Genomic DNA, 17,167 nt, shown 5'->3' with positions numbered 1-17,167 from the left:
GGAGTGAGGATGAGACTACTCTTCATGTACTCAGAGACTGCACTTATGCAACTCAGGTATGGATCAGACTTGTACCTTCAGATTGTATAACTGACTTTTTTTCCTTTGATTGCAGGAATTGGGTTTTTACAAACCTCAACAAGCGTCAAAACAGAGATCTCAACTCTAACTGGAAGACAACTTTCATGACTACTTGCTGGTATATTTGTAAATGGCGAAACAAGACAGTCTTCGAGGAAAATTTCCAGAGACGGAGAATCCCACAAGTATCATCCAAAAGTTTACTAGTGATATTGAAGATTGTACACTTAATCATTTTCAAATGGATCTTCGACACACTGAAACAATTTATATTGGCTGGAAATATCCTCAAGAGGGATGGATCAAACTCAATTGTGATGGAGCTTGCAAAGAGAATGGAGATCGCTCGGGTTGTGGAGGCTTACTTCGGGATGCTAATGGTAGATGGATCAAAGGTTTTGTCCGCAAGATTGGCACTTGTGATGCTCTTCATGCAGAGATGTGGGGTATGTACCTTGGTCTAGAGTTGGCTTGGAGGGACGGTATTTCTCAGCTTTGCATTGAAAGTGATTCAAAATTGCTTATTGATATGATAACAAATAATTGCAAGATGAATGGGACAACCCCTGTACTCATTCGGCGTATTCAGGTTCATCACACTTTGAGAGAAGGCAACTGAAGTGCTGATTGGCTTGCCAACTTCAGCCTTTACCATGGATTCATGGAATTTTACTATTTTGGAGACCCCTCCTAGTGAGCTCAATAGTCTCTTCTTTGATGACATCTCTGGAGCTTGTATGCCTATAAATGTTCGTGTAATTGTTTAGTTTTCTCTTTTGGGCTTCCACCCTCTTTTGTACTAAAAAAAAAAAAAAAAAAACTTGAGGTAATCTAGAAGTCCTAGCTCAACTGGCAAAATGCCGAAATTGTTAGGCCGGATGCCATGATCGAGGTTTGAACCCCGGTACATTCATTTATGTGTGTAAGTTTATAATGGCTTTGCCATTTCGTATATCTACCAAAAAAAAAAAACACTTGAGGTAGAACTTATGGACTCGGTGGGTTACACTTGTTTTGTTGCATTAAAAATCATTACTTTTTTTTATTTTTTATTAATCATTACTTAAAAAAACAGATAATAAATTTGGAAAATATCTTATCAATATCGAATCATTTCTTTCCTTGCAAGTTTAGAGTGTAAGCACTATTTTTGTTCGCTATCCACAACAAATCTTCGACATATATAATTAGAGACGAAACCCTACTTTTTTGTGTTTTTTTTAAGACCCTACTTTTTTGTATTGTTAAGAAAAGTTCACAACGACAAATAGCAGAACAAAGCCTTTGACTACACTTGTGTTTTTTTCTCTCTAGGGTTTTTCTTGAGTTTTTTTTTCTATTTCCTTTGAAAATTTAGAACTTTTTCGTCTGTTATTTGTGTGATCACTGATCACTACTTGTTTTTCTCATTCGAGTATTTGATTCTAGTTCATGATGGTTGTGGTTGTGGAGGATAGTTTCGGTGTTGTCAATGTTTTAGGAGAAGGTTTTCCGGCGGGTATGCGTGTTCTGGCAGTTGATGACGATCCAACTTATCTCAAAGTGCTGGAGAAGCAACTTCTCACATGCAACTATAATGGTTCGTTGCCTTTCTTTTTCGTTCATTCAATATGATTAAGCATTGATTATTCTTTATGTTTACTATTCTCCACATGCAACGGTGTAAACATATATTGGAAGTAGCTTTGATATAAGGAAACCTTTTTTTTTTTTCTTCTTCTTTGAGGCGTCGATATAGTAAACCTTAATTCTTTTTTCCAGTAAATTGGTGATAAGGTTAGTTTTCAGGGTTTGAACTGTCGTGAATTCGTTAAAAAGTTACATCAATAAAACTTGATGTGTGGAGCAAATTAATCAAGCAACCAAAACAATGTGGGTGACACTTATAAACACAAGTAAAATATAGAACAACAAAAGAGAAAGAGAGAAAGAACACACGAAAATATACTGACACCTACTCTGGGGGGAGAGAGCAGCTTTCCGTTCCATTATAACTTTTGAGTAACTTTACAAAGAGATATCAAAGAGTTACAAGAATCAGTCTTCAAACCTAATTCTACCTAAAGTCTTGAATCTCTTCCAGTGACCAAGAGACTCAATTCTAATAGTGTTTCTCCATGGTGAATCAATCAATGATGATTCAATCCCAACCCTAGTGTTTGTTGCAAAGAGAAAACTTTACAAACCCTAGTTTTATTGTTGGCTTCTAAGCCCTTGTTTTTCTACTCTCTACATCTCTCACTTTTCATCAACGTTTATGTTTTTTCTACATTAGCAAAAATCCGGCGCCGATTTTTTACGAGACAGAAGTCTTAAAACAGCACCCAAAATCGGGTTCCAATTTCTCCAAATCGGCCGTCGATTTGGCAGTTTCATAAACACCAATTTTGAGTCATATACTCATATTACAACATGAACTACGACCTATTTATCATAGGCTATATAAATGTGTTTGGAGTCTGATATGTATTAGTGTCCGATGCAACTTTGACGCATGTCATGTGTTAGTGTATATTTATGCTTCATAGGTTATAAGTCTTCCAGTGCCCGAATGTCTACCACTAAAGCTACCTACTCACACATATATCGGTTGACAATTTTCTTGATTTTAAATACATAAATTCATTCTTTTGTCAAGACTGTTCTGGGAGTGTTTGTTTTGGCTTAAAATAAAATTATTTTGTTTTTGTAAAATGTAAATATTATTTTTGAGATTTATAAAAAAAGATGAAGTTTTTGTCAAAAAAAAAAAAGACGAAGTTAATTTCCGTTTATTTACTATCATATATATATATATTTTTTTAAAGATTTAAAGTACTTACACTTGAGTTCCTTGTTTTTCTTAAAAGAAAAATAGATTTTGAAAAAACTTTTCGAATAACTTTTCGTTTTGAGGCTAAAAATTAATCCATTTTTTTAACAAAATATTAAAAAAAAAATCTGAAACAAACACTATAAAATCATATAAGTATTTTTTTGGTTAAAAAAATAGAATTTTTGTCTTCAAAAAATCAAAAACAAAAGGGTCATCTGTTTTCTCTACTTCTAAAGTTGAAATTTTAAACTTTTTAAAGATTATTACTGTTTTATTGGGCTGACATATTTAGTGCTTTTTTTGTTTATTTTTTCTGAATGGCAAAAGAAAATTTTATTAAAAAATATGAGTTAAGTACAAGTAGTAGGATACAAGTAATACTCACTAAATCACTAGCTTGATTCTTGGTTGTTGCAGTTACTACAACTACGAAACCTGTGGAAGCGCTAGAATTGTTGAGAGAAAAGAAGGATATGTTTGACCTAGTAATTAGTGATGTTAGCATGCCAGACATGGATGGCTTCAAGCTCCTTGAGCAAGTTGGACTTGAAATGGATTTACCTTTCATCAGTAAGCTCACACACCTTTGTCTTAAAATCTGTATTGTTTACCTAATTAAGATCCACTTCTTATATTCAGATTGTATCTAAGTGACGATTTTTTGTGTGTGATATATAGTGTTGTCAGTAAATGATGATATAGAGAAGGTGATGAAGAGTGTTATACACGGTGCTTGCAACTATCTAGTGAAACCGATCCGAATGGAAGAGCTTAAGAGCATATGGCAACATGTAGTTAGAAAGAAGATTGAAAGCAAGGATCAAAATCAAGGTATCATTAGTGATGGGGTATATGGTCAAGACACCTCATCTGAAAATATTGCTAACAAGAATAAAATGCATGGACGAAAAAGAAAGGAACAAACTGAGGAGGAAGAAGCAGAACAAGATAATGATGAGAAATGTTCGACTCGAAAGAAGCCTCGTTTAGTTTGGGATCATGAGTTGCATCGAAAATTTGTTTCTGCAGTTAATCATGTCGGCCTTGACAGTGAGTTTATGTGACAATGATATTTTTTTTTTTACTTTGCTAATTTGATGAATGATTGTTAAATATGGATATTATTGTTCCTAATATGTAGTTTCTTCAACTGTTATTGCAGAGGCTTCGCCTAAGAAAATACTTGACTTGATGAATGTTGAAGGACTTACAAGGGAAAATGTATCCAGCCATTTGCAGGTACAAATTATATATAACTTTCCCTTTTGTAAAGAAATCTCAGACTAGTTTATCATGAAAATATTTGATCGCCTCCATTTTGCAAATACTGTCGAAGTTAAAGGGGATAATTTACTTTTTAACTTGTTCTTGTAGATAAATAATGATCCGTTGCTCATTGAAACTTCAGCAAGCAAGTTTATGAAACGTAAGTATAAAAACTGCGTGTAACCTCATTTTCGTTTTCGATTGCAGAGATACAGAATTGATATCAAATGGCTATCTAAACAGGATAGAGGAGATGATGCGTTGGATCCCTACCAGCAAAAGGGTTCAGTAGGTGGATATGGGGATTTTTGCACCTTATCTGGATCAACAAGAGTCCTAAGCAGCATACTGCCAGCATATGCATCCAATGACATGTTTTGTCGGCTGAACGCACCGTCCAGTTTGAACTTGGAAGGAATGAGTTCTTCTGCACTAGTCCCTCCACTTCAGTCTCATAACATTCCCAATTTCGAGACACCAATGTTTTCTGAAAGTGAAAGTTCGAGTTCTGTACATGGCATTCAAACGTCAATGGACATCAACCAGTTTCAGCAGAATATTTATCTGCCTGATAACATTAATTTAAGTCCAATTGATGATTCAAATGCAGTTACAGATTCCTCTAGCTTCCAAGACATCGGAGCCACTGTCAATAATGCAAATGTTTCTCTTTCTTGCATCTCAAGCAATCACATACAAACACATAAATCAGGAGCATTTATCAATCACTCTCATGTTGAAGGTGCTGCTGTGAAAACACAATCTTTTAACCCCGTCACAAGTGGTTCCTCTAACTTTGCTTCCAATTCTGTTCCATTGAGTGAGGATTTTAACAATGATCAAATGTTGCACAATAACTTTAAGTTTGCTTCTCCCAGTTCTCATTTTTCTTCGACAGACATTGTTGCTGTTCCTTTGGAGGAAACAATGCAATGTCAAGATGGCTTACTTGGGAATGTTATAAATGCTCCATGGTACACACAACATCAAAATGCGAGTTCTTCCTTCAACAATACCTTGGATTATCTTGCTTCTTCTAATGGAGACACTAGTTCCATGGTACATGGTTTAGCTCAAACTAATAGTTCATTAATCACTCAGATGCCTGAAGTTGAGAAATTTTATTCAGATGAAAGAACTATGGAATCAAACGGTGATTGCTTTTATGAGCAATTGCTTTCTCTAGATGGATTCATTCAGAATAGTTGTGTGCCTTGGATGACACAATAAGTGAAGTGGTTAAACAGGTATGCACGATTAAAATATTCTTGTGTTTTGTTCACTTTTTAAATAAGGCTAAAATATGGTTTTGGTCCCTGCAAATATGCCCCGTTTTGGTTTTAGTCCCTGTAATTTTTTGTTTTGTTTTTGGTCCCTGCAAATATGTCTCGTTTTGGTTTTGGTCCCTCTCCCCACTTTTGTGATGATTTGCAAGCGTGACACATAATAACTGAATCCATTTATTAGAAAAATAGTTCCTGCAAAATCTTTTGATTTTTAAAAAGGTCCCTGCAAAATATTTTACTTTTGAAAATAGTCCCTGGAGGGACTATTTTAAAAAACAAAATATTTTGCGGGGATCAAAAACAACAAATTTGTTTTACAGGAATTAAAACTAAAACGATGCATATTTGTAGGGATCAAAACCATATTTTAACCTTTAAATTATGTGCAAGTCTATTTATAGATGGAGAAATACAATTTGATGCTTACAATGTTGGATCATGCAGTTGAATCCTTCTGATTTACCAAGAGTTTAGGAGCATCAAAGCCGTGGAAGCTATTACCCTTGTCTTGGAGTCGTTTCATCGAGTAGTTTAACCAATAGTTTAGATTTATATATGTTCAAATTTTGTTTCTTGCATCCCAAGACTACTTTTGAAGAGATTTTGACCTATTTCTTTAGTAGAAATAGTATGTGCTAGCTGTCAAATTTCGCATTCTTCTTTATCATCTTTATGTATAAACTACTTTCTCACTCACTGTCACTGGTTTCCTCTCTCTAAATCAAGGTTATCAAAACCGGACCGGACCATCCGGTTCGACCGGTTGAACCGTGAACCGGGCCATTGTCCGGTTCGGTTGGCACCATAAACTGCTAGTTTACAGAACCGGATAGCAGACCGGGAAACCGGTTGAAAACCGGTAAAAAAACCAGAAAACCGGCGGTTCGATCGATTCTGCAGGTCAAACCGGTTTTCCCTTTTTCATCTTAAAAAATTCAAAACAACACACGAGTTGCTAGAAATGAGGCATAAATGTTGGGTTACGTAGATACATAAAGAAGAAACAGAAAGAAGAAGAGGATAATTTGAAGAAACAAGAAATGTACTGAGGTAAAAGCAACTAGCAAGTGAATACTGATAATGGTGAGATGCGCCGCACATACTGGTACTGGACAAAAAGAAAATGGTGTGGTCAATACAAATTGAATTAGGGTTACAACTCTTATATTAGTGTTTTGGGCCTAACCAAGCTACATGACCCACTAGCTTTAAATAAAAACATATACGTATCAATTCATATAAATTGTAATTATAAGTAAGTATTAATTTATGGGTACCCCTGATATGGTCCTTTTTTTTTAAGGTCCAACTGTGGTCCTTCTAATATGACCTGATATAGCCCGTGGTAGATGCAGTTCCATGTTCTTCTCTCTGCTTCGTCTCTTCCTTCCACCGCCACACCAAGTCCTTTTCTTAAACGGATCAGACCAAGTTCTTTAACTTCTTAAAAAACACATGACTAAGATTCTACTGTGTGAGGTGCTTAAAGGTTTTGGGGTTAGACAGAGTTTTTAATTTTTACGATTTATGTCTTGGAATGAAGTTGCAGAAAATTTAAGGACCAAAAAATTCTGCAAAATCTAACTGTCCTCAATTCCACTTTGTTGGGGTTGCAAGTTAAGAGGATATGACGAGGGGGAGAGTGGTGGGGTTCACATATGTTAAGCATAAGATGAGTATGGGTTTCTATGGGTTGGATTATGTGATGAGAGAAGTTGTAACTTAATGTGTGAGTTGTTATTCAAACTTGACTCAAAAGCTCATAAACTTCAAATCCAACAACAACAAAAAAACTCATAAACTTTGTTCTTAACTTCCACAGAAAATGAAATTGTAAACTTAAATTAGATGCATAGTGAAATTTGGGAGTTCCATGTCTTTCAAATTCACCCACACATAGATATTGATGCACCTTTATGGGTAATGTTTTTAACTGGAAGAAGCTATGGGAACCTGCTATAACCGGTCATTTTATGAGGTCCATGGTTGGACCTTTAAAAAAAGGGACCATACTAGGGGCCACCTTAATTTATATTACCTCTTAAAAAAATAGTTAATTTATTCCCAAAAAAAGTATTACTTTATATAAATAATTTGTACAAAAATATGAATATTATATTATTTTTGTATGTTTTTTAATTATATAAAATTTAAAATGTATATTTACTTAATACCGGTCCGATCCCGGTTGAACCCCGGTCCAACCCTAAAACCTCAAACCCATTAGCACACCGGTTCAAAGACCGGTCCGATTCTGATTACCTTGCTCTAAATATTTATCTATTTGGGACTTGTTTCCTCCTTTATTTATTTATATTCATACTTTGCCATTCAAAAAAGAAAAAACTGGTTGCCTCTCTCTAAATATTTCTTTATTTGTTTGGCTTCTATGATACGGATCCAAAGACATGTGCTTACGGTCATTTTGATTTTGTCAGATATGTAGACATTTTTTCCATTTTATGTTGTGAGTTTGTTCACAAATTTATCTTTTTTAGTTCTAATGATGTTGGATTTGTGTGATTTTCGTATTCTACTAATTTGAATATAGAATATTTTTTAAAAAATAAAAATTAAATCAGTAGTATTACTTTCTATACTCATCATCAAAAGACATAGAATTTTGCTCTCCCCCTGCACTTTTCGTTCGCACCCTGCAGCCATACCAAAAATGTCCTTGCGCTAGTTAAGTAGCGCAAATGTTAAACTATGTGTTACTTAATTAGCGCTGCGTCACTTAAGATGCGCATGTATAAAAATACTGTGTAAGTTAACTCACGCCTCACACAAGTTTTAAACAATCAAGCTGGGATTGTTGTTGTCATCATCATAGGTGCATAAAACAAAAGAAAAAACTGGCCTTTTATATTATAATATGCTATCCCTTTCATACTATAATGTTGTTGTGGTGCTCTGTTATGATTAAGTTTCAACTTTTACAAGTCTTGCTGTCACATTTTCTATGCAAGAAGATGGATTCTCCCATACACGTGGCTTTCAATTATAGCTTTGCATGCCAGCTCTTTTGATTCATTGGCTTTGCATTTAATATTCATTGGCATGGTATTTAATATTCATTAAATGGTTTCTCCACCGCAAAGCCATGAATGCAAGAAACATGTGCCTAAGATGACAACAACAATTCCAACTTGATTGTTTTAAACTGGCGTGAGTTAACACACACGGATTATAACACCTGCGTGAGTTAACTCATGCAGCGTGATTTAAGTTACGCAGGGGTTTTTTCGTCATGGCTGCAGGGCGCAAGCGAAAAATGCATGGGGGAGAGCAGAATTCAAAGACATGTTCTTGGGCGAAGGAGCTATGCGTTACTTGTAAGCCCGTTTGCGTACGTACAACATTAGCAAGTGTACTAACTTATATCGAAGTAATAAAATTTATAAGATTCGTATCCACATGGACTGTTTCAACTTCTACTCAGGAGTGTCATTATTATTAAGGATGTTTGTAAAATGGGGGTTGCACCGAGGCAATTGGTTTGGATTGCAAATGTAAATAAAATGGTTACGGTAAAATTGGTTTGAGAAATAATATGGAGAGATGACTAGGTCAATCAATTCATCACTCATTAGCAACCTGTTTCTTAAGTTTACGAACGATATACAGTTAACGACAAATTAACAAAATAGATATAAGCCCTCTTTCCTGATTATAATTCCCTAATTCCTCAGGTGAACCTATATTCATTCAAGGTTAAAAGTCCGTTAATTTAATTATCACAACCTAACAACGCTCCATCCCTAGATTGTCCGTTAGATTAAACAGTATAGATATTTCTGAGTTACACGCTAGTGTCAAGAGTCATATAAACTCCTGAATCAATTATATTGGGTCAGAATCATAAAAGCATTAAGAACCATTTATACTGAATAAACTAGAATGACATTCATAAAGATTAAGAGTTACAGGTTACATATACATGAGCTAGAACAGAATCATCTCTTGACCTAATCAGAAAGGATCTAGCTAATCATGGTTAAAGCACAAATAACTAATATGAAAGAAGGATTCATTACATGAAATTGGTAACCAGATATGAGTTTTGATGGTCTCCCACTCCAGATCTCCAGCTCCAAAAGACAGTTTCTTTCTCCAAAATTTCGAACCCTTGCTTAGAACGCAGCTTGGCTTTTATAATAAAAATCTGGGTCTCGCCAAAATCGGAGTCCGATGCCCCAAATTGGAGCACGATTGGTAATTTAAGTTCAAATCCAATCCGACGCGCCTGCCAAATCGGAGAACGATGGACTTTCATCGTAGCCCAATTTTTTACGTGGCCACAACCTCAAAAATTCTCTCAAATTGTAGCTCGATGCTCATAGATCGGAGCACGATTTCTGCTTTTCTTGCAAACATAAAATATGCCATTTGTAGCTTCTAGCACATGCATAATCACCTGAACTCAACCAAAATTACATAAAAACTATAACAAAAGTGTTATATGACCTAGTGTCATCACTTGTTTTGGCTCCCAGTTTTTTTTATTACTTGTAATTGACTCTTTCAGCTGAGGTTTTGACACTCCTTATACTAAAATCTCCAAACTTTCAGTAATATATTTCATTTTAACTTCTTAAAAAAAAATTCCCAACATAATATTAATATACTAAAAACATTTACTTTACAAAAATATGACGGACTTAATTCAATCCCACTCACAAAAGAGTTTGTAGAGACAAACGAATAAATTTTCGAAATAATTGACCAGTAATTCTTGCATGTATGCTAAGGTGGGAATATGTAGAGACAATGTACAAAATCATTTATTAAAATTAAGCAATTTACGAGCAAACCATTCTTTTTACAAGGACTAAATAAAATTTATATCATATGAGAAATTAGAATTGACATATTATCATCAATGATATGATATCATTGCATTGTTCGGTTTGTTGAGTGGATAAAATTATTATTTAACAGACTTAGTTTATGTCGTTAATTACTACTTACAAAGGATAAAAAAAATTCATATGCATACACATGTAGTTTTCTACATCAAGCAAGCCAAAGTTGGGGACTGGACCATCGACCACACACCATCAAGCATCACGCTATACCACCGGATCATTGCCAACCGTGTATTAATCTTTAGGCTTTCAAAAATTCTTCAATCCATCTCAAAATTACCTATTTACCCCTAACAACAATTAACTTAGCTGACTTTCAAGATATTTTTAAATGGGTTTAAAAAGTGATTCATATGATCTAAAAAATAGCAAATGACACTTAATTATTGTTGGAGAGACAAATGACAATGACAGTTAAGTGTCGTTCGACCAACAACAATTATGAAATAAGAAATTTTAGAAATAAGAATCATTTACTCTATATCAAAATACAGCTAAGGTCTTCTTGTTCGTATGATATTAGATGAACGTATAATAAAAAAATAGCATTGCTACGTAGTGCGAGAAACAATAGCACGACACGAATCATGGGGTAGTGGTGTTATAATTTCAAAATACATAAAAGCTAAAATAATTTGCAATCTCATGAAGGATCCTACGGCACTTATTAATTCGTTGTTCCTCGTCATTAGTTTTGTTGCACCATAAAACTTTTTCTACAAAAAAAATTATTGGGATCTCATATAGTATAATAGACCGTATTGGTAAATTAAATGCAAAATATTAAAAGCATTGATAATTTTAGACATTTCTTAATAAATAGTATTAATTTATTTTTTTGGTCAAGAGTATTAACTTTGTTTAAATGTAGTTAACATTTTGTCTTTAACATACAGGGATCTCATAAAGTACTATAATAGACCGTATGATTAAATTTATGATTAGAAACTTTCGAAGTTTCCATTTTCATTGTTTCGATTCTGACAGTTCATATTTTGGGAGACAAAATTGTACAAGACCCGTTTTTGTCCGACAAAGTTGCCTTAATTTCTTTTTGAGGGGCCTTTAAAAATATTTATTACCACCAAAAAGAAAAGAAATATGCTTCCACTAAATATGATGGGTCCTGCTAACCGGTGCCTCCGGGACACTGGTTAAACATACCATAAAAGGAAATTATTACCATAAAAGGAAATTGTTTTTGACTTTATTATAAATTAATTATACAATTTCAATGCATTAACTACTATATAATTTCCTTTCTCATATCCTTAACCAGTGCCCCGGGGGCACCGGTTAGCATTTCCCAAATATGATATCAATTTTTGTTGACTCGTACCTCTCCAATAACAAGGATTAAAAGATCCACAAGTCCTAATTCAACTATCATTAATATCAAGATTGTTAAGCGAGACATCACGGTCCAAACCCAACATTTCCACCTTTGTGTATGAGTCTATAATATTTTGTCATTTCGTCTATTAAAAAACAGACCAAAATGTAGTGTATTTATTGGTTTTTCAACTATAAGCAAAGGTTAATCACTCAATCAATATTTAAATACTACTGTTTCAGAAATATCTTTGCATTAATTATAATGTTGTGAGACGATAACAATTAATCAAGGATGGTAAAGTATTTTTTACATAAAATAAAAAAGAATTAAATAGAAATAATTTTTTTCTTCTTATAACGAAGGAGCAAGTTGAAATATAATCAAAGAAAATGGGACTCACCTCTGAAAGAAAAAAGGACCCGTACTCGTAAACATTGGATTTCCTATTGTCTATTGAGTCACGGGTTCGTTTATATTTCTAAGATTATATAGGACTCAAGAGGAAAAAAAAATCCGTAACAAATAATTTGTCAAAAAAGCAATTTTTTTAAGGCTAATTTTTTTTTGTAGACAGAGAAAAAGATTTGTAAGAGTTTTTTTTTTTTTGACACGTTCTATTTTTGGTTGCAATTTTTGAGACATGTTCCCCAATTGAAGTAAAATAAAATATTTGAAGGATTATATTTTCTGAGTCACTCCTAATAACAAAGTCGCGGTGCGAAAATTTCGTAATCATTAGATGCCAAAATAAGCACACACATTTAATGTCCATTAAACCTCAATAAACTCAAAACAAGCATCGAAAATTATAGTATTAGTCATAACAAGCACATAGTAATGGTTAAGAAAAAAAAAACTGATAATAAATTTGGAAAGAAAATATCGCATCAAATCATGAAATCAATTTCTTTCCTCAAAAGTTTCTAGTTTTGTTTGGCAAATCCCCAACAAATATATTTAGTTACAAAACCTTATTCTTCTTTGTTGTTAAGAAAAGAGAACAAAGCCATTAAATATATTTGCATTTTTCTCTCTAGGTCTTTTCTTGAACTTATTCGTGTGTTATTTGTTTGATCACTAATCAATATACTTGTTTTCTGTTTTGTTTATTTGTTTTCTGGTTTATGATGGCTGTGGAGGATCGTTTGGTGGGTGAAGATGTTACAGAAGAAGGTTTTCCAGTTGGTATGCGTGTTCTGGCTGTTGATGATGATCAGACTAGTCTCAAAGTGCTGGAGAAGCATCTTCTCACATGCAAGTATAATGGTTCGTTGCCTTTCTTTTTCATTTGGTCAATTTGATTCTCCATTTATGATGCTTTCATGTTTTCACTTACTATTCTTCTCTCATGCAATGATCTAAACATATAATTGGAAGTATCTTTGATATAACAAACCCTTTTTTTTCCCTTTTTATTTTATTTTATCGGCAAGTGTTAGTTGTTAGTGATTAGTGAGTGACTATTTTAGTTTCTAGGGTTTCAACAATGACTTCTTGGTTATAAGCAAGCTATAAGAATGTTTGGACTCCGACATGTGTTAATTAGTATCGGGCACAACTCATTCAATCACTTACATTTTCTCAAATTATTATAAGTGTGATGTGTATAGGTTATAAATTTATAATGTTATGTAAGTTTTCCGGTGTGGGTGTGGTTATGGTGCATAAGGAAATCCTTATGCACCCTGCATAAATCCAAAAATGGTTTCTGTGAGTTGTATTTCAAAACCATTAGATGTACTTAATGGTTTCCAGCACCCTGCATAAAATTATGCCAAAACCATTTTGCTGTGGAAATGGTTTCTGTGAGTTGTACTCCAAAACCATTTCTGGATTTATGCAGGGTGCATAAGGATTTTCTTATGCACCATAACCGCACCCTTCCGGCGTCCCTCACATCAGCTACATATAGGTTATATACACACATCAGTACAGTTTTCATGAATTTAGATACAAAAATTCATTCTTTTGCAATATGGTTGTGTTTTAATCGTGTTCTCCTAAAGTTGAAACTTACATCTTTTAAAGATTACTTCTATTTTAAATATCTCTCACTGAATCACTACTTTGATTCTTGGTTGTTGCAGTTACTACAACTACGAAGTCAGTGGAAGCGCTTGAATTGTTGAGGGAAAAGAGAAGCATGTTTGATCTTATAATTAGTGATGTAAACATGCCAGAAATGGATGGTTTCAAGCTCCTTGAGCAAGTTGGACTTGAGATGGACCTGCCTTTCATTAGTAAGCTAACAAACCTTAAATTGTCTTAACATGTGTATTATTCAGCTAATTAAGATCCACTTCTTATATTCATATAGAATCTTTAAGTGATGATTTTTTTTTTCTATTGGTGTGATATAGTGTTGTCAGGACATGATGATAGAGAAAGGGTGATGAAAGGTGTGATGAAAGGCGCTTGCGACTATCTAGTCAAACCGATCCGATTGGAGGAGCTTAAGAACATATGGCAACATGTAGTGAGAAAAAAGATTGAAAGCAAGGATCAAAATCAAGGTATCATTAGTGATGGGGTATCTGGTCAAGACACCTCATCTGAAAATATTCCTAAGAAGAATAAAACGCATGGACGAAAAAGAAAGGAACAAAGTGAGGAGGAAGAAGCAGATACTGATGAAGAGAATGACGAGGAACACTCAACTCGGAAGAAGCCGCGTTTTGTTTGGGATAACGAGTTGCATAAAAAATTTGTTTCTATAGTTAATCTGCTTGGCCTTGACAGTGAGTTTATATGACAATGTTTTTTTTTGTTTTTTTTTTTTTACTTTGCTAACTTGCTTGACTTGAAAACATGAAACTTAAGACCATTGATGATTGATACTTAAATATGGATATTATTGTTCCTAATATGTAGTTTCTTCATCTATTATTGCAGAGGCTTATCCTAAAAAAATACGTGACTTGATGAATGTTGAAGGGCTTACAAGGGAAAATGTAGCTAGCCATTTGCAGGTACAAATTATAACTTACCCTTTAGTAAAAAAAAATCAGACTACTTTATTATTAAAATATTTGATCATCGCCTTTTTGCAAATACGGTTGATTTGAAGGGGATAATTTACTTTTAAAAATACACTTGCATACAAATAATGGTGTGAAATTTTTTTAGATCCGTTGTTCATTTAAATTTCAACAAGCTAGTTTACGAAACAAAAGTATGAAAACGGTGTGTAAGCTCATTCTTGTTTTTGATTGCAGAAATACAGACTTAGTCTCAAACGACCGTCTAAACAGGCTAAAGTAGATGCTGCACTAGATCCTCTCCAGCAAAAGGGTTCAGTACGTGGATATGGAGATTTTTGCACCTTACCTGGATCAAGAAGAATCTTAAGTAGCACACTGCCAACATATGCATCTAGTGGCATGTTTTGTCGGCTGAACGCACCATCTAGTTTGAACTTTAGACGAATGAGTCCTTCTGCACCAGTCCCACCACTTCAGTCTCAAAACATTCTCAGTTTCAAGCAGCCGATGTTTTCTGCAAGTGAAAGCTTGAGTTTTTCCCAGGGTGTTCGAACATCGGCGGAAATTAACCAGTTTCAGCGGAACATTTATCCGCTTGGTAACAAGAATTTAAATCCAATTGATTATACAAGTGCTTTTACAGTTTCTTCTGGCTTCCAAGACATCAGAGATACTGTTAATAATGCAAATAGTTCTCTTTCTTGCATCTCAAGCAATAACCTATCAACACATAATTCAGGAGCATTTGTAAATCACTCTTCTGTTGGAGGGGCTTACGTGGAACCAAAATCTTTTAATCCTGCTACATATGGTTCATCTAACTTTGCTTCCAATCCTTCTCCATTGAGTGAGGATTTTAACAATGATCAAATTTCTGGCAATAGCTTAAATTTTGCCTCTCCCAGTTCTCACTTTAGGAAAAGTCCAGTTGATTTTTCTTCGACACTTGCTGTTCCTTCGGAGGAAGCGATGCAATGTCAAGATGGCTTACTTGGGAATGTTGTAAAGGCTTCATGTTACACGACGCAGCAGCAAAATGTCAGCTCTTCCTTCAACAATACCTTGGACTCTCTTGCTTCTTATAATGAAGACACTAGTTCCATGGTACAAAGTGTACCCCAAACAAATAGTCAATTAATGACTCAGATGCCTCAAGTTGAGAAATTTTATTCAGATGCAAGAGTGACGGAACCACGTGGTGATTGCTTTTTTGAGCAACTGCTAGCTCTAGACGGATTGATTGAGAATAGTTGTGTGTCTTTGGATGACACAATAAGTGAAGCGGTTAAACAGGTATATACGATTAAAAATATTCTTATGTATTAATCACTTCTTAGCAAGTTCCATACTGATTTATTTTTTTATTTTGTAAAAGTAAGTTTATGATTCAAGATTAAAATGAGACGTAATTGATAGATGGAGAAATGAAATTTGATCTTACAATGTTGGATTTTGCAGCAGAGTCCATCTGATTAACCAAGGAGCATCAAAGCCATGAAAGTTACTCCAGTCTTGGAGCTGTTTCATCGAGAAGTTTAACTAGAAGCTTGGATTTATCTTAAAATTTTATTTCTTGCATCCCAAGACTATTTGAACTAGAATTTTCTGTAGCCGCATATCGTAGCTTATGGCTGGCCGTAACTTAGAGGAGATTTATCCTATGTCTTTAGTATTACTAGTATGTGCTAGCAGTCCAGTTTATTTTTACAACTGTTACTATTATCTTTATGTTTATAAACTTTATATATAAACTATTTTTAAAGACTGACTTCACAAGCAAGAACTGTTGCATCAAACAAGCTCTTAGTTTGTGGTGGATTGCTACCATGAACTCCAAGTTCAATACAATGAGTACATGACTGTAAGTCAGAGAATATGCAAGGGATGTTCTAGTTTTAGATGGAAATGGTTTCTATCGTGTTAAAATAGCGGCCCGTGAATTAGTATTGTTGGACAAAGATCAAATAACTCACGTTTTCAGTTACTTTTCCAATTTACCACACTAAATATTAATCCAATTGAGTGAGTGTGTGGTCTTCTGACATGCTGTAATTTGTGTTAAGAATTTCACATTGAATAAGTGTTCAACCAAAGTTCTAAGAATTGAGATGATTTAATTTTTCTTAGACTTGCAATTTAATGGACATACACTTCAAGAAAGTCTCCAAAATATCAACACTTCAATAAACAAGAGAAAATACAAGACCAAAATGGTCCACGCACTAAATGTGAAATTGCATCATTCAATGGGAACAATTATCCATCAATTCTACCCAAACAGAAAGAAAAAAATGCACCACTCAAATGCAAACTCAAAGCATCAATGTACAGTTGTACACATAATCTGAGGAAACATAAACATAAACATGCATATTTTTTTTTAAGGAATAAACTCCTACCATATTGTTGTTGATATTCCATTGTTCTATGATATCAGTTGAATAATAAAAAAAAAATATAAAGTACTATTTATTAGAAAACAAAACATCAAATGCATTGATAATTTTAGACATTTTTTAATAAATAATAAAATA

At 34.0% G+C, this 17,167-nt stretch overlaps 3 protein-coding genes across 3 annotated transcripts; all 3 read left to right on the top strand.

Annotated features, from left to right (window-relative positions):
* Positions 1–734: 734 nt before the first annotated feature.
* On the top strand, positions 735–5,392 carry LOC11440093 (two-component response regulator ORR24). Its single transcript, XM_024780847.1, has 7 exons — positions 735–836; positions 1,510–1,660; positions 3,314–3,466; positions 3,575–3,727; positions 3,887–3,946; positions 4,059–4,135; positions 4,370–5,392. Exons 1-7 carry the CDS (start codon positions 735–737, stop codon positions 5,390–5,392), a joined length of 1,719 nt encoding a protein of 572 aa, XP_024636615.1.
* Positions 5,393–12,648: 7,256 nt separating this feature from the next.
* On the top strand, positions 12,649–14,404 carry LOC120579998 (two-component response regulator ARR12-like). Its single transcript, XM_039832837.1, has 3 exons — positions 12,649–12,918; positions 13,740–13,892; positions 14,013–14,404. Exons 1-3 carry the CDS (start codon positions 12,777–12,779, stop codon positions 14,402–14,404), a joined length of 687 nt encoding a protein of 228 aa, XP_039688771.1. The 5' UTR covers positions 12,649–12,776.
* Positions 14,405–14,550: 146 nt separating this feature from the next.
* Positions 14,551–16,324, top strand: LOC11437879 (two-component response regulator ORR24). The gene is made up of 3 exons (XM_003610334.4): positions 14,551–14,621; positions 14,868–15,926; positions 16,092–16,324. The coding sequence occupies exons 1-3, from the start codon at positions 14,574–14,576 to the stop codon at positions 16,107–16,109; spliced, it is 1,125 nt and encodes a 374-aa protein (XP_003610382.4). The 5' UTR covers positions 14,551–14,573; the 3' UTR covers positions 16,110–16,324.
* Positions 16,325–17,167: the final 843 nt, after the last annotated feature.

This window comes from Medicago truncatula, chromosome 4 (genome assembly GCF_003473485.1).
Source record: "Medicago truncatula cultivar Jemalong A17 chromosome 4, MtrunA17r5.0-ANR, whole genome shotgun sequence".
NCBI classification, from domain to species: Eukaryota; Viridiplantae; Streptophyta; class Magnoliopsida; order Fabales; family Fabaceae; genus Medicago; species Medicago truncatula.
Note: the sequence above shows the minus strand (reverse complement) of the source record. Positions and strands in the feature narration are given on the sequence as shown.